At 42.1% G+C, this 22,877-nt stretch overlaps 1 protein-coding gene across 3 annotated transcripts; it reads left to right on the forward strand.

Annotated features, from left to right (window-relative positions):
• Positions 1–15,325: 15,325 nt before the first annotated feature.
• Positions 15,326–22,633, forward strand: LOC139577580 (large ribosomal subunit protein eL36). 3 transcript variants are annotated; one of them, XM_071404694.1, is made up of 4 exons: positions 15,326–15,458; positions 21,392–21,486; positions 21,879–22,013; positions 22,507–22,633. In XM_071404694.1, the coding sequence occupies exons 1-4, from the start codon at positions 15,377–15,379 to the stop codon at positions 22,594–22,596; spliced, it is 402 nt and encodes a 133-aa protein (XP_071260795.1). In that variant the 5' UTR covers positions 15,326–15,376; the 3' UTR covers positions 22,597–22,633. The 3 variants fall into 3 exon arrangements, with proteins under 3 accessions (XP_071260795.1, XP_071260796.1, XP_071260797.1); XM_071404695.1 differs by having other exon boundaries at positions 15,337–15,462; XM_071404696.1 differs by lacking the exon at positions 15,326–15,458 and adding an exon at positions 15,459–15,790.
• The last annotated feature ends 244 nt before the right edge of the window (positions 22,634–22,877 follow it).

Genomic DNA, 22,877 nt, shown 5'->3' on the forward strand with positions numbered 1-22,877 from the left:
ACGCATTAATTTTTTGCAAATGTATGCCTTTATTACGATATGATTTATATTGCCTGAATACTCAACGATGATTAACACCTCAGTTGTGTGCTTCTATCAGGGTTGTGGTCAAATGCATGTCATTTAAAGTCAATTTAGCCATTGAATAAAAATCCAATTCAATTTGAAAATGTTCCTAATTGCAAAAGCATGTAACATAATTTGGGTATTCCAGAACTGTAATTTACATGTAAATAAACATAACCCTGTTTTATGTTTTTAATACTGCAGATAGAATGCTCTGTGTACCAGAGATGGTACCATTCAGCTTGTCTGGGGATGACAAAGGACTTCAACAAAGCTAAAATGATTGGAAGGGGCCACTTTGCTGTTAAATTAGAGACGTATAAATAAATGACTGTTGTGCCTTGTGTGGAAGGACCACCAGAGGGCAGGCTGGACTCACGGATAATAGCCCAACTAGGCATGTGAGTCAAGGGGCCCTGAGGCAATTAAGCACAGCTGAAGGTACTAATGACCTATTATCTTTTCCCTACAAGAAAGAAGAGGGAACGGACCAGCAAGACGAAGGAAAAACCTTTCTTTGGAAGATGGCTACCATGAAAAACCAACCATGAAAAACCAACCATGAAAAACCAACCATGAAAAACCAACCATGAAAAACCAACCATGAAAAACCAACCATGAAAAACCATTAAGACGGTGACAAACCCTTGACTTTTGTTGTAGTTTACAGATAATCGTATTGTGTTCCTGTTTCATCTGGAGAAGATATATATAAGAGATTTTCATTGATATGTTGGAGTGTTTGTATTGACCAAAATCCCTCAATAGAGAACTGTGTTCAATCAAGAAACCGACTCGTTTATTCCACCTTTCCGCTTTAGAGTGACGCCAAATTACTTGGTCCGCTCACACTTGTAACTACTTTAAAATGTGGCACTGTTGCACTAAAAATGCAAACATTGATTTGGCATACAATTGAATATTGTAAACATTATACAACTTTATGTAAACATTGTCTAACTTCATGTAGAACAAATTGCACTTGAAATTAACATTTCTTTCAAGATATGGCAAATAAATGCATATTTTCACTTTCTGAGAGAATCACTGAATTAGATTTCTTCATCAAGGCACATTTTTGCATTTAGCTGTTATGGACCCAAGACGAAATTGTTAACCGTTTAATTTTACAGTTACTTTCCAGACATATTGTCCTAGTTCAATTTTGGCCATCATTGAATGGACTGGATTGGATATATAGCAAAAGGTATTTTATTCTGGTGACATGATGATCGATGCTTGGCTGCCGTTTGACAAATAAAAATCTTGCTCTTTTGTCTATAATAATCTCATCATGTAGTAGACTATACCCGCACTGTTTCTGCAAGCTATTTGCTAGAGCACACATGCTAAAACCATGGGAATTTAAGTTATTTTTATGTGCACTACATCATGCACAGCCTTTTTCTGCAACAATTCAATTTGATGGAAAAATCTTTGGTTGGAAAATGCACATATGGTTATGTAGATTTTAGAACATTTGACTGAAATTCTGTTGCCAATTGGAAGGAAACCTAGCTAGTGAAGTGGTTTGATCACAGAATTTTGGGAAAAAATGTATAGATGGCAATATCTAAAAATCCTGTAAACACTAACATTGCTTTATAACATTCTGAGTAACATTCAGCCACTCAAAATAATGCAAAGTCATCAAACAATGCAAAGTCATGGAATACATTAGTCAGGCATGCATAAGTCTAAAAACATGGACAATCTACATCCATAATGGCTAATTTTAAGTCTACCTTTGATCTGAATCTTTCTGAAGTACCAATGTAAACCGTTTGATGTAAAACAGACAATGCCCACATTCGGAATCCTCTACATAAAAGTGCATGGTTCTCTCACCCACTACTCATCTTCCTCTACAATTGATCTGTCAAGAGAATCAAGGCTATCCAAACGATGTCAGTACAATTTGAAGGTGCACAAATTAAATGATCAAAGATGATGAATGCAACAGCACTGCATGATTACAACTGAGTGCTTTTGCCAAGTACTGTTTCTACAAGGTTAGAAAAGATGCACTAGTAAACTCTGTCCATACTACATAAATGTCCAAAATGCCCTCCCTCCCACCTAATTCTGATATGGTTATTGTGATAGCTTTATTACTTGACAATATTAGAATAGCAGTGCCTATCAGTGTCTACATCTCAACACCCTAGTGCAGCCTCCTTGTCCATTTCCCTGATCAGAATAAAACTGCACAGGGCCCAGATTTTCCAAACATTTAATCCCGATCCCCCATTGAGTTCCCAATTCATTTTAGAAAGACAATATTTCACCACCAAATGTCATGGGATCATATAAAATGATATTTATTGTGGCATATGATGTGGTATGTAAGAGATGTGATTGAGTTTTCTCTTGCATCCAAAAGCAAGGAGGGGCCACATCTGAAGGGGGAGCAGAATTTAACACAGGATCATTTCAATCAAACTGTGCCCAAGTGATAGCATTCTCTAGTTGACCTGTGCCATTTTTCTTTCACTTATCCGGATTTCCCACCCAGATCCAAGCAGTTACAGTAAGCTCAAAGTATTGGGACAGTGACAAATATTTTGTTTTGGCTCTGTACTCCAGCACTTTGGATTTCAAATGATACAATGACTATGAGGATAAAGTGAAGACTATCAGATTTAATTTGAGGGTATTTTCATCCATATCGGGTGAACCGTTTAGAAATTACAGCAATTTGTTAGTCCTCCCCATTTTAGGGGACCAAAAGTATTGGGACAAATTCATGTGTATTAATGTAGTCAAAAGTTTAGTATTTGGTCCCATATTCCTGGCACACAATGATTACATCAAACATAGATTTCAGATAATTTTGTGCCCTATAGAAATGAATGGTAAATATTGTATTGTCATTTTGTAGTCACTTTTATTGTAGATTTTTTATAAATTATAGAATTGAATGTTTAACACTTCTACATTAATATGGATGCTACCATGATTACGGAAAATCCTGAATGATTCATGAATAATGATGAGTGCGAAAGTTAGACGCACATATCATACCACCCAAAAAAATGCTAACCTCCCATGTTATTTTAATGGTGAGAGTTTAGCAAGTCTTGGGGGTATGATATTTGTGCGTCTAACTTTCTCACTCGTCATTATTTACAATTCATTCAGGACTATCCAAAATCATGGTAGTATCCACATGAATGTAGAAGTGTTTAGAAACATTCTATTCTTATTTACAATAAAAGTGACAATGCATTATTTAACATTCATCACCTGATATGGATGAAAATACCTAAAATTAAAGCTGACAGTCTGCACTTTAACTTCATAGTCATTGTATAATTTCAAATCCAAAGTGCTGGAGTACAGATCCAAAACAGCAACAAAAATGTACTGTCCCAATACTTTTGGAGCTCACTGTATATGGAAGGAGATGAGAGGTAACCACTTTAGACAACAGAGTTGTATCCTATGTGACATATGCCCATCTCCTATCCCTAATGCAGTGTAAGCTATAACACCCTCTGCTGGCAGGGCTCAATTCAATGTTGACAAAAAAAACTACGTCAGGTTGGACCCTATTTGCTGTTACACAGAGTTCCAAGCAGGGAATAGAAGCCTGTTTGATGTTGCACAGGGATCTGTGTAAGAGGGACTATTTGATGTTGAATGCTTTCAGATCAGTGAAGTCCCAGTTCAATAATGTACACAGTTGTGACAGTGGGGGAACTCTATTTTTAGGGCATTCCTCTGACACCGCCTGGTATAGAGGTCCTGGATGGCAGGAAGCTTGTCCCCAGTGATGTACTGGGCCGTAGGCACTACCCTCTGTAGTGCCTTGCGGTCAGAGGCCGAGCAGTTGACACACCAGGCAGAGATGCAACCAGTCAGGATGCTCGATGGTGCAACTGTAGAACTTTGAGGATTTGAGGACCAATGCAAAATCTTCAGTCTCCTGAGGGGAAATAGGTGTTGTCGTGTCCTCTTCACGACTTTCTTGGCGTGCTTGGACAATGTTAGTGTGGCAGTGATTTAGTCAGTTCACTGAGAATGTGTCAGATCTCCTTCCTTCGGTCCAAGTAGAGCTGCGGCAGCTGGTTCGGCTACCCTGTGAAGGCCAGCACCGAGTCCTGAAAGTCCACCTCAGGGATCTACAACACATACACACACGGTTCAGGGTAGGCTTCATGCTAATGTTCATTCCAAACTCAAAAGGAACAGTTTCCCGGACTCATCCGAGAGCTGCCTCAAAATGAGTGTGCTATGTAGAGTAAAGTCGGTGAGTGTGCTAGCTGTAAGAAAGGGGATAGGGCTCTCTGTAGTCACTCACAATGAGTTTGGAGCTCTCGGTGAGCAGGTAAAATGAGTCCCTCCACACCATGCTGTAAGGTTTCTGCGTCAACACTCAGCTTCCCTGGAGAACACGTTTATAGGAGGGGAAACTAGTTGGCTACAACAGTCTACAATGTAAAAATTGTTGGACAATGAAACAGAATGACAGCATTGCATGGATAAGATGTTATGTAGGAAGGTTTATGAAAGCTTGGAAACTGATACTTACTGGCAGCCCCCTCATAGATCTTAGCATTTGTTCCCTTTCGCAGGAACTCTACCTTTATTCGCTCAAATTCACCAACCACTGATGTGGAAAAAACAGCTATGCTAGCTAGCTCTCAAAATAGTGGCAATGCAATGGTCCTGTGACTCCTGTCCAGAGAGAACCCCAAACACCTACCCCACCTAGGCATAGATATGCACACTCCCTTGTCTATGGAATTTTCACCATTTGCTATACCAACTGTCATTTCAGATCCACTCAAAGGTCTATAGCTGGGCTAGGTTGCTATTGGACAGTAACAGTACAGTTTACAGGCAGAAGTAGCTAGGTAACTAGCCTAACAAAGACAGACTGTCCTGGCTGTCTGTTGCCCATCAAGCTAGGTTTTTATTTAGACTCATAATATAGCACTGTATTTGCTTGAAAACACTACCGAATCTAGTGTTTATTTAGCTAGTCACATGACGACAGCTGGTAACTAGCTAGCTAGCTGTAATGCTACTAGTCAAAATATTATTTACCCGCAGAGGACACACTTTTCATGCCACTTCGATCGTGATTTTTGTAGCAGGTAAGGAGGACATTTTCGCTGATTGAAGTCTTTTCCTAAAATTAATCTCAGTTTCCTAACCTGCTTCGAAAACGCATACCCACTGAGTCCACCTCTGGCAGAAACCCCAAGTGCTCCTTATGTTTGTCACATAACACCAACAGCATCATTAAAAGTTATACAGTCCAACTCTTATTGTGCTAAGTCGACATATGTACCAAGCTACAAAACAATGAAAAATTGACTGCTATCATTTAGCTAGCTAGCTTGGCTAATCAAAGTCACATGACCAGGATAAAATTCCATCACCCATAAAATGAGAAAGAAACAAAAACCCAGTGGAAAAAGGTTCTGCATCACTGCCTGGTGAAAATACAGGACATTCTAATGTCATGGCTGTTGAAATTATCACTATTCATCACAATAGGCCACACTATCACCAGGCACTTGAGGGGCTTAATATTAGACAAAGTCTCTAATCTTAAAGAGTGATAACAACCTAGGCATTCTAACATTGATGTCTGGAAGCTGAGGAAAACACACCTTTCAAGATGCCTAAGCTACATACACATCTCCACTCCACTTCTACAAGTAGTAGAGGTATGTTTTTCTTTACTGAACTAAAATAAACACAACATCCAACCATTTCAAATATTTTACTGAGTTACAGTTCATAAGGAAATTAGTAAATTTAAATAAATTCATTAGGCACTAATCTATGGATTTCACGACTGGTAATATATATACACAGTGCATTCAGAAAGTATTCAGACCCCTTCCCTTTTTCCACATTTTGTTACGTTACAGCCTTATTCTAAAATGTATTAAATCATTGTTTTCCCCTCAATCTACACACAATACCCCATAATGAAAAAGCAAAAACAGGTTTTTAAAAATGTTCGCAAATTTATTCAGACCCTTTGCTATGAGACCTGAGAGCTCAGGTCCATCCTGTTTCCATTGATCATCCTTGAGATGTTTCTACAACTTGATTGGAGCCCACCTGTAAATTCAATTGATTGGACATGATTTGGAAAGGCAGACACACCTGTCTATATTTACATTTACATTTAAGTCATTTAGCAGACGCTCTTATCCAGAGCGACTTACAAATTGGTGCATTCACCTTATGATATCCAGTGGAACAACCACTTTACAATAGTGCATCTAACTCTTTTAAGGGGGGGGGTTAGAAGGATTACTTTATCCTATCCTAGGTATTCCTTAAAGAGGTGGGGTTTCAGGTGTCTCCGGAAGGTGGTGATTGACTCCGCTGACCTGGCGTCGTGAGGGAGTTTGTTCCACCATTGGGGTGCCAGAGCAGCGAACAGTTTTGACTGGGCTGAGCGGGAACTGTACTTCCTCAGAGGTAGGGAGGCGAGCAGGCCAGAGGTGGATGAACGCAGTGCCCTTGTTTGGGTGTAGGGCCTGATCAGAGCCTGAAGGTACGGAGGTGCCGTTCCCCTCACAGCTCCGTAGGCAAGCACCATGGTCTTGTAGCGGATGCGAGCTTCAACTGGAAGCCAGTGGAGAGAGCGGAGGAGCGGGGTGACGTGAGAGAACTTGGGAAAGTTGAACACCAGACGGGCTGCGGCGTTCTGGATGAGTTGTAGGGGTTTAATGGCACAGGCAGGGAGCCCAGCCAACAGCGAGTTGCAGTAATCCAGACGGGAGATGACAAGTGCCTGGATTAGGACCTGCGCCGCTTCCTGCGTGAGGCAGGGTCGTACTCTGCGAATGTTGTAGAGCATGAACCTACAGGAACGGGTCACCGCCTTGATGTTAGTTGAGAACGACAGGGTGTTGTCCAGGATCACGCCAAGGTTCTTAGCACTCTGGGAGGAGGACACAATGGAGTTGTCAACCGTGATGGCGAGATCATGGAACGGGCAGTCCTTCCCCGGGAGGAAGAGCAGCTCCGTCTTGCCGAGGTTCAGCTTGAGGTGGTGATCCGTCATCCACACTGATATGTCTGCCAGACATGCAGAGATGCGATTCACCACCTGGTTATCAGAGGGGGGAAAGGAGAAGATTAATTGTGTGTCGTCTGCATAGCAATGATAGGAGAGACCATGTGAGGATATGACAGAGCCAAGTGACTTGGTGTATAGCGAGAATAGGAGAGGGCCTAGAACAGAGCCCTGGGGGACACCAGTGGTGAGAGCACGTGGTGCGGAGACAGATTCTCGCCACGCCACCTGGTAGGAGCGACCTGTCAGGTAGGACGCAATCCAAGCGTGGGCCGCGCCGGAGATGCCCAGCTCGGAGAGGGTGGAGAGGAGGATCTGATGGTTCACAGTATCAAAGGCAGCCGATAGGTCTAGAAGGATGAGAGCAGAGGAGAGAGAGTTAGCTTTAGCAGTGCGGAGCGCCTCCGTGACACAGAGAAGAGCAGTCTCAGTTGAATGACTAGTCTTGAAACCTGACTGATTTGAGAGATAGCAGTCATTCTGAGAGAGATAGCAGGAGAGCTGGCCAAGGACGGCACGTTCAAGAGTTTTGGAGAGAAAAGAAAGAAGGGATACTGGTCTGTAGTTGTTGACATCGGAGGGATCGAGTGTAGGTTTTTTCAGAAGGGGTGCAACTCTCGCTCTCTTGAAGACGGAAGGGACGTAGCCAGCGGTCAAGGATGAGTTGATGAGCGAGGTGAGGTAAGGGAGAAGGTCTCCGGAAATGGTCTGGAGAAGAGAGGAGGGGATAGGGTCAAGCGGGCAGGTTGTTGGGCGGCCGGCCGTCACAAGACGCGAGATTTCATCTGGAGAGAGAGGGGAGAAAGAGGTCAAAGCACAGGGTAGGGCAGTGTGAGCAGAACCAGCGGTGTCGTTTGACTTAGCAAACGAGGATCGGATGTCGTCGACCTTCTTTTCAAAATGGTTGACGAAGTCATCAGCAGAGAGGGAGGAGGGGGGAGGAGGGGGAGGAGGATTCAGGAGGGAGGAGAAGGTGGCAAAGAGCTTCCTAGGGTTAGAGGCAGATGCTTGGAATTTAGAGTGGTAGAAATTGGCTTTAGCAGCAGAGACAGAAGAGGAGAATGTAGAGAGGAGGGAGTGAAAGGATGCCAGGTCCGCAGGGAGGCGAGTTTTCCTCCATTTCCGCTCGGCTGCCCGGAGCCCTGTTCTGTGAGCTCGCAATGAGTCGTCGAGCCACGGAGCAGGAGGGGAGGACCGAGCCGGCCTGGAGGATAGGGGACATAGAGAGTCAAAGGATGCAGAAAGGGAGGAGAGGAGGGTTGAGGAGGCAGAATCAGGAGATAGGTTGGAGAAGGTTTGAGCAGAGGGAAGAGATGATAGGATGGAAGAGGAGAGAGTAGCGGGGGAGAGAGAGCGAAGGTTGGGACGGCGCGATACCATCCGAGTAGGGGCAGTGTGGGAAGTGTTGGATGAGAGCGAGAGGGAAAAGGATACAAGGTAGTGGTCGGAGACTTGGAGGGGAGTTGCAATGAGATTAGTGGAAGAACAGCATCTAGTAAAGATGAGGTCAAGCGTATTGCCTGCCTTGTGAGTAGGGGGGGAAGGTGAGAGGGTGAGGTCAAAAGAGGAGAGGAGTGGAAAGAAGGAGGCAGAGAGGAATGAGTCAAAGGTAGACGTGGGGAGGTTAAAGTCACCCAGAACTGTGAGAGGTGAGCCATCCTCAGGAAAGGAACTTATCAGGGCGTCAAGCTCATTGATGAACTCTCCAAGGGAACCTGGAGGGCGATAAATTATAAGGATGTTAAGCTTGAAAGGGCTGGTAACTGTGACAGCATGGAATTCAAAGGAGGCGATAGACAGATGGGTCAGGGGAGAAAGAGAGAATGTCCACTTGGGAGAGATGAGGATCCCAGTGCCACCACCCCGCTGACCAGAAGCTCTCGGGGTGTGCGAGAACACGTGGGCAGACGAGGAGAGAGCAGTAGGAGTAGCAGTGTTATCAGTGGTAATCCATGTTTCCGTCAGTGCCAAGAAGTCGAGGGACTGGAGGGAAGCATAGGCTGAGATGAACTCTGCCTTGTTGGCCGCAGATCGGCAGTTCCAGAGGCTGCCTGAGACCTGGAACTCCACGTGGGTCGTGCGCGCTGGGACCACCAGGTTAGAGTAGCAGCGGCCACGCGGTGTGAAGCGTTTGTATGGTCTGTGCAGAGAGGAGAGAACAGGGATAGACAGACACATAGTTGACAGGCTACAGAAGAGGCTACGCTAATGCAAAGGAGATTGGAATGACAAGTGGACTACACGTCTCGAATGTTCAGAAAGTTAAGCTTACGTTGCAAAAAATCTTATTGACTAAAATGATATAGTACTGCTGGCTGGTGAAATAGGCTAGCTAGCAGTGGCTGCGTTGTTGACTTTGTTTGAAAGTGTAGCTGGCTAGGTAACCTCTAACTGGCTAGGTAACCTCGACAATTACTCTAGACTACACAATTATCTTGGATACAAAGACGGCTATGTAGCCAGCTAAGATCAAACAAATCAAACTGTTGTACTGTAATGAAATGAAATGTAATACTACCTGTAATACTACCTGTGGAGCAAAGCGGAATGCAACTACTCGCTCCAAACCAAACCGGAAGTGCGTATCGTAGAGGGAGAGGCAATAGAAGTGTTGTTTCTTGTATTATTGTCTTTTGTGTCTTTAGAGGACTGCTTCACCTTAATGTCCCCTTTCCCTTTTCTTCTGTCCTTATTTTGTCCCACTTTGTCCCTTCTTTGTCCCTTCTTCTCTTCTGCCAACTAGACACTCCTTGTTAGCTAGCTAGCTTCTTTCAGGAATGTCCCTAGCAACTGCCTAGCAACAGGTAAACAACTTAGCTAGCTAAGAAAACGGTATAATTTTATGAAAAATTGTTACTTTTTCAAAAGCCTTTCTTCTTTGTTTGCTGCTTGTTTGGTCTCCTATTCAGTTTGCAGTTTTCTTTTGATTTTTTTTCGATGTACTTTACTCTAAAAAAACATTTAAATTTCAATATTTGTAGGAGCTCATCTTTTCAGCTGCTGCTGCTTAATTCGGAACATATAAGACACACCTGTCTATTTCTGCAGAATTGTGTCCCCAAGAACACAATGACCTCCATCATTCGTAAATGGAAGCAGTTTGGAACCACCAAAGGGTAGAGCTATAAAATTCAAACCCCTTGGGTGCTGCCATAGTTACATTAGAAGTGCCCATCCAAGAAGGCGCAAGGTCATTGGTCACAGATAAAATGACGTCAAATCACGTTATATGTACAGTAGCTTTGATTGGACTTTCAAAATCTTAGCTAGCAGTCATCATTATGAATCAAGTCGACAATCTACTGGCAAATCCTTTCTAATCCTTGTCATATGAAGAGAAATAATGAAGAGAAATTATAGATAAAACGTATCAGTGCTCATCGGCCATTGGGCATAAACATTACACAGCAAGTTGGAGATCGTGACAGTGGCTAACTGCAAGCATTGCAAAGCAATCACTAGCCTGATATTCAGTGGAGTGGCTGTGTGGTCCCAAATCTGGGATTAAGGGGCTTTTTTCCAAGTTTAAAATGATAAACATTCAACATTGGCTATGCTGTCAATGAAGCTTGATTTGTGCCACGCTCAAAACAACTGCTAACTCAGAACTGCGAAAACTTGACAACTGGGAAGTCGGGAATAAACAAACGAGCTTCGACTGGGAAAATATGTTGTGAACGGTCATCCAACTCAGAATTGTTAATCTGGCCTCTTCTAGAGCTATGACCTGAAGATCAATGAAGTCATCATGATTCGACCTTGTTTTCTTCCAAGTTCCTAGTTGTTTTGAAAGCACCTCCTGTTCAAGTGAGCACAGCACAACAAGGTGAGTCCAAAAATGTATTGTATGCTGCTGCATAAATGTAATATGCCAGGGAGATACAGTTGAAGTCGGAAGTTTACATGCACTTAGATTGGAGTCATTAAAACTAGTTTTTCAACCACTCCCCAAAATTCTTATTAACAAAACTACAGGTTTGGCAAGTCGGTTAGGACATCTACTTTGTGCATGACACAAGTAATTTTTCCAATAATTGTTTACAGACAGATTATTTCACTTACAAATCCAGTGGGTCAGAAGTTTTACACTAAATTGATGTCATGACTTTAGAAGCATCTGATAGGCTAATTGACATAATTTGAGTCAATTGGAGGGGTACCTGTGGATGTATTTCAAGGACTACCTTCAAACTCAGTCCTTCTTTGCTTGACATCATGGGAAAATAAAAAGAAATCAGCCAAGATTTAAGAAAAAAATTGTAGACCACAAGTCTGGTTCATCCTTGGGAGCAATTTCCAAACGCCTGAAGGTACCACGTTCATCTGTACAAACAATAGTACGCAAGTATAAACACAATGGGACCATGCAGCCGTCATACCACTCAGGAAGGAGACACGTTCTGTCTACTTGGTGCGAAAAGTGCAAATCAATCCAAGAACAACAGCAAAGGACCTTGAAGATGCTGGAGGAAACAGGTACAAAAGTATCTATATCCACAGTAAAACGAGTCCTATATCGACATAACCTAAAAGGACACTCAGCAAGGAAGAAGCCACTGCTCCAAAACCGCCATAAAAAAGCCATACTACGGTTTGCAACTGCACATGGGGACAAAGATTGTACTTTTTGGAGAAATATCCTCTGGTCTGATGAAACAAAAATAGAACTGTTTGGTCATAATGACCATTGTTATGTTTGGAGGAAAAAGGGGGAGGCTTGCAAGCCGAAGAACACCATCCCAACTGTGAAGCACGGAGGTGGCAGCATAATGTCGTGGGGGTGCTTTGCTGCAGGAGGAACTGGTGCACTTCACAAAATAGATGGCATCATGAAGAGGGAAATTAAGTGGATATATTGAAGCAACATCTTAAGACATCAGTCAGGAAGTTAAAGCTTGGTCGCAAATGGGGCTTCCAAATGGACAATGACCCCAAGCATACTTCCAAAGTTGTGGCAAAATGGCTTAAGGACAACAAAGTCAAGGTATTGGAGTGGCCATCACAAAGCCCTGACCTCAATCCTATAGAAAATTTGTGGGCAGAACTGAAAAGCGTGTGCGTGCAAGGAGGCCTACAAACCTGACTCAGTTACACCAGCTCTGTCAGGAGGAATGGGCCAAAATTCAACCAACTTATTGTGGGAAGCTTGTTGAAGGCTACCTGAAACGTTTGACCCAAGTTAAACAATTTAAAGGTGTTGGGGTTCGTTCCTTGTTAATCATTGGCCCATTGGTGAAATCAGCAATTAGACTATATCTTTATCAATCAAACCTTTATTAATGCAATCGCAGACAGAAGTTGACAACGGGAACATAGCATGCATGTTTCCGAGTAAGTTCTGCAAAATAGGAAAGGTTCCGAGTTGTTTTATTATGCTTGCAGTCAACCCTTAGTGATGTAACTGCCCACGTCAACACCCTCTACTCATGAGACCAGGCCCATGCACACACAGCTATAGAAACAATAGTTTCATTGTTATCTAAAGCCTCAGCAGTAATTGTCCACTCCCCAAGTTGATTTAAAGTGGTATGTCTGACTAGTCTCTTACCTCTTTCACACCCCTTCAGGGTTCTGTGTCTATGAATCTCTTTTTGCCTTGAGGCGCTTTCTCACAGACACCCTGTTTTGACTGCAATATCTCACACATCTCTCAGACCATTTCTTTATAAGAGGCAGAGACTGTAAAAGAATAGTGGAACAATTCTAAACCTTATAATGAATGTATATTGTTCATCTGTATTCTAGGACCCTATAAATGTAGTGGGGGAAGGGTCTTATAGCCCTTCCTCTTCTATTAATACAAAATAAGCGTAATCAATTATTATAATACATCAACCATTTGGTGCAGCCCCTATCATGAACCCAAGGTGAACCCCATCAAAGGCAATGCTACCAAATACTAATTGAGTGTATGTAAACTTCTGTCCCACTGGGAATGTGATGAAAGAAATAAAAGCTGAAATGAATCATTCTCTCTACTATTATTCTGACATTTCACATTCTTAAAATGAAGTGGTGATCCTAACTGATCTAAAACAGGGCATTTTTACTAGGATTGAATGTCAGGAATTGTGAAAAACTGAGTTTAAATGTATTTAGCTAAGGTGTATGTAAAACTTCCGACTTCAACTGTACTTCTCTGCAGCTGCCACCACAACATCTATTTTCTGTGGCTTACAGTTGATAACCATTGCTATGAACGCTAAGAAGCCAACATTATTGAAACATATATCACTCATTTGGCTATCCTTCTGTTCTGGCACAGCTCTACTATTCACAGGGATCCTCTCAGAATCACTCACCCTTGATCCACCCTCCTGTACTTTCTTCACTGCCTCAGCATACGACACCTTCTGCACTACTCTGACCGTGGCCACTTCAACCTGCCTCTCTCGCACCGGACACCTCCAATCCCCAGCTACATGGGCACCCCTACAGTTGGCACACAACTTTCAACCGAAACTACACATTCCTCTGTCCCATGTCCTCCTGCACACTTCCCACGTGTGCAACTTCCTCCTACACAGTGCTGCGACATGCCCATAAACATGACACCACAGTGGATTTGGCAGAAAAGCTCTAACAGCATAATTCATATATCCTAACATTACTTTGTCAGGTAAAGACTAAATCAAAGCTCAAACGAACACTTCTGTTTCACCAAGCTCTCCGCCGGGTCTGCATCGCACCAAACAGTGGGCTCAAACACCTGGAATTTTCAACTTCAATTGCTCCACCTCCACAGTTAACTCTACCCCAGAAATCACTCCCTTCAATGGTGCCCTGTGCCTAAGCGTAAAGCAAGATACAGGTCTTTCCCCAAGTTGCGCCTGCTCCCTCTGATCTTAAGAAACACAAACAAACATTAGAAGTCCACTTTGGGTTACCTTCACCGACTCAACAGCACCCACCATATTCCACCCAACCTGAAACGACCCATGGATCAGCCAAAAGGCGTGGATCCACCCTCTTCAAAAATATATTTTCCACTGGACCAAACATTTCTATCATAACCTTGTCCATCGATGCAAGGCTTGGGCTCCAAGCTCCTCATCATACCTTCCACCTCTTCCATTTCACCTCGAACTGGTGTCTGGCTCACTCTGTTTGAACTTGACACCAATCTTCCTCGACATACCCTCTCCCTTGTTATTGCCATCTTCAACGGATTCACACCCATCCTTTGCCTACCTCAGTCTTTTTAACCTCATCTCTTTCTCTCTAATCCTCCTCCCTTAACCAATTACCCGACTCCTGAAAATAATTTCCACTTTTCCTTGTCATAATCTCTTTCTTGCTTCCTTGAGGGCCATGCTAAGCCCTGTACTCGACCTACAGTCATCCACTATCTGCCGGTCCTTTCAGCCATTCCTTGTGCTTGAGTTTTGCCTCTGATCTAGCTGGTAGTTGTAGTCCAGAGTTGCAAAATTACTGGTTGGATAGAAGTTTCTCTGTAAAATACAAATAAACACAAGAAATAAATGGTTGTGATCATTTACCCAATGATTTTCTTTATTCAAATATAAAAGTGTTAATGAGGATATCTAGAGTGAGTGTGTCGAAAGCTTCAAGTCCCTCGGTGTCCACATCACTAAGGATCTATCATGGTCCACACACACCAACACAATCATGAAAAGGGGCATGAAAAGGGGCACCTCTTCCCCCTCAGGAGGCAGAAAGGATTTGGCATGGGCCTGTAGATTCTCAAAAAGTTCTACAGCTGCACCATTGAGAGCATCTTGACTGGCTGCATCACTGCTTGGTATGGCAAATGCTTGGCATCCGACCGCAAGGTGCTATAGAGTGTACCAGCTGTTGTCAGAGGAAGGCCCTAAAAATTGTCAAAGACTCCAGTCACCCAGGTCATAGACTGTTCTCTCTGCTACCGCACGACAAGCGGGACAAGTAGGACCCTGAACAGCATCTACCCCAAGCCATAAGATTGCTAAATAGTTAACTTAAATAGTTAACCAAATAGCTATCTGGACTATATGCATTGACCCTTTTTGCACTCATTGTGTATTTATTATTACGTGTTAAACTTTTTAATTATTTCTCTATTTTCTTTCTCTCTGCACTGTTAGTCTACACAAGTTGTTTTCAAAGCATTTGACGAATAAAATTTGATTTAATTTTGTTCATACTGCTGAGGTCTAAATTATTCTCGTTTGGATTATATAGCTAGCTATAAAGTTTTTCGTTGAAAAACTACTGTCTGAGTGGTCCGCACCTTCATGTGGCGCTAGAAAGATTTTCCTGATGTTTTACATTTTATTAAAAACCCTCATGACCCAGCATCCACCGCTAAGCGTTCTTTCCGGTTTGTCCGCCATTAAAGAAAGTAGGTAAGATTTTTTTTGAAGAATTACTATCAGCTGAAATCTTTACAAAATCAATGTCATCCTTCGTTTATCACCAATTATTATAGAACCAACATAAGGTTTAGTTGTTACCAAAAGCATGGCGCCAATATTGTGGTGATAAATATATAATTTAGCTGTAACGTCACCGGAAATTTGTTGCGCTGACATGACTTTCCCCTACATATGAGAATCGTATCATATCGCCTTGTTGCTGGATTTTCGTAACGCGCCGTAATGACTGCAGTCAGATGACATGTATGTCCTTGTCTAATATAACTTAGTCGGACTCCAGTCATTTCCCTCGACAGAAGTAAGCAACTACTAGATAGCTACGTTAGTTGGCTATCTAGCTAACATTGGTAGTATTATGTCTGTTATAACAGCCATATTTGGTTAACGTTAGTTAACTTACTTGCTTAATCAAGAGACATATGCCTCAATACGTTAGACTGCTTGTTGAGCTAGCTTCTTCTGCGCCACTTAATATTTGGGTAACTATGAAGTATTTAGTGATGACCATAATGTAATGTTATGATTTCATGTCTACTATTAACTAGTTACCACAAACAGTCATAAACCCCGCCCATATATACAATGTATCTTAAGGAGTGTTCTTAAATTCACTCTGGAGTGCCAGTGCGCGCTGTGGTCGTTCGATTGTCCGTTTCTAAATTAAGAGCGTTTCAAGCGCACACTGGACGCTCTGTCCGAGGAGTAGGGTCGATCCGAGGGCAGTCAAGCACCCAAACTAACGTTGGCTAGCTACTTCCAGACACAAACGAGAGAATCTCACTCTGACCAATTTACTCACCCTAGCAGAGCTGGGTTGGATGTTATCAAGTATGTTATTGCCCGTAACTGCTGCTGGCAACAATTTAATTATGCTTTATGCACACGTTTAATGACACATGCCATATTTAATAGTTGAGTGTTTTAAGTTCATCAGGTATTCTGCTCTCTGTCACACTCAGATGAGAGTGCTCTGAAATCGGAGTAGATATCCAGCTGTCTGTAGTTTTCTGATTATACCTGTTTTATTTAGTTCTGGTTGTCTTAGTCTAATAGATGGTCAAGAACCTGTAGAATGATATTTATAGTTAGCTCACTCTGTATTTGTCTGTTTTTCATGGCTCAAACTCCCATGATTCCATTTGGCAAAACCACTCCCACATCACTTATTTATTTGAATCCCCATTAGCTTTTGCAGAAGCAGCAGCTACAAGTAACACCACTGATAGACAATGACAGTCACACAAATTTGAAATACAACAATATACGAACAATACAACAGTAAAAGTAATATGAACAATACACAAAAATTGTGCTGAAGTTGCAGCTCTGGCAACCATTGCGCCCTTTCCAAATAGACTGTTTTCGTAGTGAATTACTGTATTGGCTGTTATTATTTTTTTAAATGCTTTCAGATGCAGCAGGTTTATGAAGCCAGGCTATTGATTTTATAGTCTAAAATTAAAGTATGTTTCCTCGCTCCTCAATTTTCTTAGAAATTTAGGCTATGGTAAGGGCTGTTTCCTCGTCTCTGCTGCTGCTGCCTCTGTCGTATTCTACTCAATCCCAACATGCTGGTTAACTTTGCTATTATGGACACAGCAACATAGGGAAAGGCACCAATTCTAGATTGTTTCAGAACCGTGGACAGCGACCATATCCAACGAAAGCTCATTTGTTATAAAATAATATTAGATTATTAGTTTTTCACCATTTATTTTTACACAATGTAACCATATACAATTTCAGTATCACATGTCTTAGCGTGATGGACTGTGCTATCCACATGGCCTCACATGGCTATCCACAGGTGTCTTGTGCACCATGGAATCTTTTTCATTGCGACTGCTCGACTAAAGAAATCTTGGTCGACCAACAGCCTATCAACTAAATAGGGTCAGTCCTATGTATATTTTATTGGTGGCATAAAGACCGATATAAATATTTATGTGAAATGCTATTGGTCGGGCTCTATTAATGACAGTATCGATTTTAGGTATCAAGGTGACTGTTTCGGCTAGAAGCATTTGATTTTGCAACCGCATACAGTTTGGGGGATTTGTATGCCCATTAACTGTTTTCATCCTGTAACAAAAGGAGATATGAAGTGTTGCCTAGTTACACTGCCTTTTCTGAGAACTCTATACAAAAATTGTTCGACAGCTAGATCCAAGATTCTTACAGGGTTCAATGTCAATATCTACTTTAACAGATCAATTCTTAATATACACAATAGTATGTAGACACCTGCTCATTGAACATCTCATTCCAAAATCATGGGCATTAATATAGAGTTGGTCCCCTCTTTGCAGCTATAACAGCCTCCGCTCTTCTGGGAAGGCTTTCCACTAGATGTTGGAACATTGCTGTGAGGACTTGCTTCTATTCAGCCATAAGAACATTAGTGAGGTCGGGCACAGATGTTGGGCGATTAGGCCTGGTTCGCAGTCAGCGTTCCAATTCATCCCAAAGGCATTAAATGGAGTTGAGATCAGGGCTCTGTGCAGGCCAGTCAAGTTCTTCCATACCGATCTCAACAAACCATTTCTGTATGGACCTCGCTTTGTGCACGGTGGCATTGTCATGCTGAAACAGGAAAGGGCCTTCCCCAAACTGTTGGAACCACAGAATTGTCTAGAATGTTATTGTATGCTGTAGTGTTAAGATTTCCCTTCACTGGAACAAAGGGGCCTAGCCCGAACCATGAAAAACAGCCCCAGACCATTATTCCTCCACTAAGCTTTAGTTGACACAATGCATTGGAGCCGGTAGCGTTCTCCTGGCATCCGCCAAATCCAGATTTGTCCGTCGGACTGCTAGATGGTGAAGTGTGATTCATCACTCCAGAAAACACATTTCCACTGCTCCCAGTGTTCAATGGAGGCAAGCTTTACACCACTCCAGACGATGCTTAGCATTGCACATGGTGTTCTTAGGCTTGTGTGCGGCTGCAAGGCCATGGAAACCCATTTCATTAAGTTCCCGACTAACAGTTTGGAACTTGGTAGTGAGTGTTACAACCAAGGATAGACGCTTCAGCACTCACCGGTCCCGTTCGATGAGCTTGTTTGGCCTACCACTTCGCGGCTGATTCTGTTGCTCCTGGACTTTTCCACTTCACAATAACAGCACTTTCAGTTGACCGGGGCAGCTTTAGCAGGGCAGAATTTTGACCAACTGACTTGTTGGAAAGGTGGCCTCCTATGAAGGTGCCATGTTAAGTCACTGAGCTCTTCAGTACGGGCCATTCTACTGCCAATGTTTGTCTATGTAGATTGCATGGCTCTGCTCGATTTTTATACACCTGTCAGAAACTGAATCCACTCATTGAAGGCGTGTCCGATATAACGACAACTTATAGTGCCATAAATGCAAGGACATAAATAAATCTTATGTCAAACAATTTGACAAATGTCACCAAACTATGAGAAGGGGTTGAACAGGTTTTTTCAACTCGTGAATTTGATTGAATATAGCTATGTTCACCCCTTATATATTAAATGTAATGACATTAAGAAAAAAATTGCAGATTACTATCAATGACTTAACAGCAGTAGGAAATCCTCACTTGTACCCTAGTTTATAGAAAGACACAAAGTATTCACACCCCTTGACTTTCTACACATTTTCTTACAGCTGAAAATTGATTACATTTTGTGTTTCACTGGCATACACGCAATCCCCATAATGTCGAAGTGGAGTTCTATATATTTTTTAATTAATTAAAAATGAAAAGCTGAAATGTCTTATGTATGCTTGCCATAAAGGGGTTGAATACTTAAGTTCAGGAGTAACACTGTGCTTAACAAGTCGCATAATACGTTGCATGGACTCGCTGTGTGCAAGTAGTGTTTAACATGATTTTTGAATGACTACCTCATCTCTGTAACCCACACATACAATTATCAGTCAAGCAGTGAATTTCAAACAAAGACCAGGGAGGTTTTCCAATAGCTTGCAAAAAATGGAAGCTATTGGTAGATGGGTTGTTAAAATAAAAAAGCAGACATTGAATATCCCTTAAAGCATGGAGAAGTTATTAATTACACTTTGGATGGTGTCTCACCCAGTCACTACAAAGATACATGCGTCCTACCTAACTCAGTTACTGGAGAGGAAGGAAACCGCTCAGGGTATATCACCATAAGGCCAAAGATGACTTTAAAACAGTTTTAATGGCTGTGATGGGAGAACTAGGATGGATCAACATTGTAGTTACTCCACAATACTAACCTAAATGACATTGTGAGAAGGAAGCCTGTACAGAATACAAATATTCCAAAACATGCATCCTGTTTATAATAAGGCACTAAAGTAAAACTGCAAAAAATGTCAAATTAACGCTTGGTATTCAGGACAAATCAAATACAACACATCACTGAGTACCACTCTTCATATTTTGAAGCATGGTGGTGGCAGCATCATGTTATGGGTATGCTTGTCATCAGCAAGGACTAGGGAGTTTTTTTATGATAAAAATAAACGGGATAGAGCAAAACAGACACATTCACCTTTCAACAACCTAAAACAACGGCAAATACACACTGGAGTTGCTTACCATGCAACTTATCACTGGAGGGCTCCCGAGTGGCACAGCGGTCTAAGGCACTGCATCTCAGTGCAAGAGGCGTCACTACAGTCCCTGGTTCAAATCCAAACTATCACATTTGGCCGTTATTGGGAGTCCCATAGGGCGGCGCACAATTGGCCCAGCGTCGTCTGGGTTTGGCCGGGGTAGGCAGTCATTGTAAATAAGAATTTGTTCTTAACTGACTTGCCTAGTTAAATGTTCCTGAGTGGCCTAGTAAGTTTTGACTTAAATGGCTGTGTAGCAAAAACATTTTTAAGAATATTGTACAGTCCAGTGTGCAAAGCTCTTAGACTCACAGCTGTAATTGCTGCCAAAGGTGCTTCACAGAAGTATTTACTCTGGGTTGAATACTTATCTATTTTGTGTAGACCATTGACAATTTAAAAAAGTTAAATCCACTTTAACACAACAAAATGTGGAAAGAGTTAAGGGGGTGTGAATAGTGGCGTAATTGTCCTTTAAATGTTCGTTGCAGTTGACAATACTGTGATGGCATTGTAGGAAAACATTATTCTGGTAAGGCCAGACAAGGGATTGTATCCACAAAGCATCTTAGAAAAGGTCCTAGGAATCTTGTAAACCTGTTTAAGACACACACAAAAAACTCCGTAGGTTGTCGGATGATGTTAAGACACTGCCTAGACAAACTTTGAACCAGGAGTAAAATCAACTCGTAAGTTTCTCAGCTAGTAATCACGTCAGTTTGAGGTACTGCAAAGGAAAGGTTGAAGCTCATTGGTTATTCCAATCATTTGCAACGTCAATCATGAGGCATCATCAAGCTGTGAACTCCAATAGCATGCTTCAGACAACCGCCGTGAATGTGGCTGTACATCAAATGTTGCAATGGTGAAACATTTGATATAATTTGCCTGAATCACTTTGCCTACTCTTAATTATTAGCTAATATGTTGGCATGAATAACTTTATTAAATTCTGATGGTTAAAGCGGCATTTTAACAAAATTACCGTTATATCAACACACTCGTTGTCACTCCCGTTTAACAACTAAATCTCTTTGGCACAATAGGCATCAAGTCTCTTGCCGATAATGTTGCATACAGTTTTTTCAAACACAATCAAAGTTAACATAAGCCTTAGATGCCTTATATTTCCCAACTTATAGGCATCTCCAATTTAGGCATATTTTTTATCAACGTGACGTTGCGTTCCAAAGGGATAACATGATGTAGGTAATTCAATTATTTAGGCCTCGAGAAATGTGAAGATATAGATTATTTATTGATCAGACATTTATTTTAACTCCACGTGGTGCAGGCACCACTGACTCACTGTTCTTTCTTTCCACAGACATGGCTATCAGGTATCCTATGGCCGTGGGCCTTAGTAAAGGCCACCCAGTAACCAAGAATGTGACAGCACCGAAACATGCTCGTAGGCGAGGGGTGAGTTCATCTGAATGGATAGAAACATGACAACCACAAATAGTGTCATATTGATAGAGTCTATCAGGTCACTATGTCCTCTGGTAAAGGGTCTGGACCCTTTGCCACAGGTTGTTTGCTTGTCCTAGAACTGCTGGGTGCTGGTTCAAGTTTGTGTTCTAATCCCATTGCTGCCACCAGTGTAGTGATTGAGGGCCGGGGTTCAGGATTCACTTCGGCTGTCTCCTCTACATTAGCGACATGTATATGTTCTGAAACAAAGTAAATGACCACAAATGTTTGAACCTGTTATTATGAGATAATGGGTCCAGTAGTCCACAATATGGCTGAAACATAGGCCACAGTTACTGTTAGTTCTAACTCAGTGTCTCTTCGCTGATTTTGTATTTCAGCGTCTGACCAAGCACAGCAAGTTCGTGCGTGACATGATCCGTGAGGTGTGCGGCTTCGCCCCCTACGAGAGACGCGCCATGGAGTTGCTGAAAGTTTCCAAGGACAAGCGTGCCCTCAAGTTCATCAAGAAGAGGGTATGTATGATTCCCCTGCTACTAACATGGCTGGGTGTATTCGTGTTGATATTGGCAGTATGGATGCATTTGTCGTGTCAGCTTTCTGCAGCTGCTCTTGTGACAGTTTCAGAACAAATAAGTACATTTTTCAAACCAAACAGATTTTGTATTTGACATCTGTTTGGGAATGTCTAGCATTTTGTGCAGCTGTCAAGTGGGCAGCTTTCTGAAATGTGATGGACTGTTTCCTTTGTGGAGTAGTTATTGGTAAGATGAATCAACTATTGGATCAGTAGAATTATTCTCCTATAGTTTGTACAATCATTTCTGTATTATTGAACTGCTAGCCCCATATTTGTTGATTACTGAATTTGTCGCTGACATAACTGTCCCAGAAACATGCTTCAGTGTTAATTTCATCCTGAGCATGGTAGTTAACCTGCTCTGAAAGTTGCAGATGCATTTGTTGGGTTTTTCCTGTTGCACATTCTAATGTGCGTTTGCTCCACAGATTGGAACTCACATCCGCGCCAAGAGAAAGAGGGAAGAGCTCAGCAATGTTCTGGCTGCCATGAGGAAAGCCGCTGCCAAGAAGGATTAAGCGGTTCTTGCAAATAAATATTTGTATTTAAAAAATGGAGAGTTGTCAGCTCCTTCCTTGTTTCTCATTTTAGAATGACTAAGTGGTACTATGCTTAGCAATGGACTTGAACTACTTATCTCAATTTATCGTTGAGCATATATATGCCTTGTAGGCTGCATGTCTTTTCAAGTTTACTAGGGTGAGATGCCTGCAGACGATTGGCAACGAAATTGGCAACGATATGTTATGAAACCACTGTGGGCACAAAGGATTGTGTTCAAAATGACTACTCAAGTTTG

The sequence above is a fragment of the Salvelinus alpinus genome, chromosome 6 (assembly GCF_045679555.1).
Source record: "Salvelinus alpinus chromosome 6, SLU_Salpinus.1, whole genome shotgun sequence".
NCBI classification, from domain to species: domain Eukaryota; kingdom Metazoa; phylum Chordata; class Actinopteri; order Salmoniformes; family Salmonidae; genus Salvelinus; species Salvelinus alpinus.

Coding starts and splice junctions, on each gene's coding strand:
- LOC139577580 (XM_071404694.1), top strand. CDS start 15,377: ATGTTTTACATTTTATTAAAAACCCTCATGACCCAGCATCCACCGCTA. Junction 21,487..21,878: donor AACATGCTCGTAGGCGAGGG/GTGAGTTCATCT, acceptor TTTGTATTTCAG/CGTCTGACCAAGCACAGCAA. Junction 22,014..22,506: donor TCAAGTTCATCAAGAAGAGG/GTATGTATGATT, acceptor TTTGCTCCACAG/ATTGGAACTCACATCCGCGC.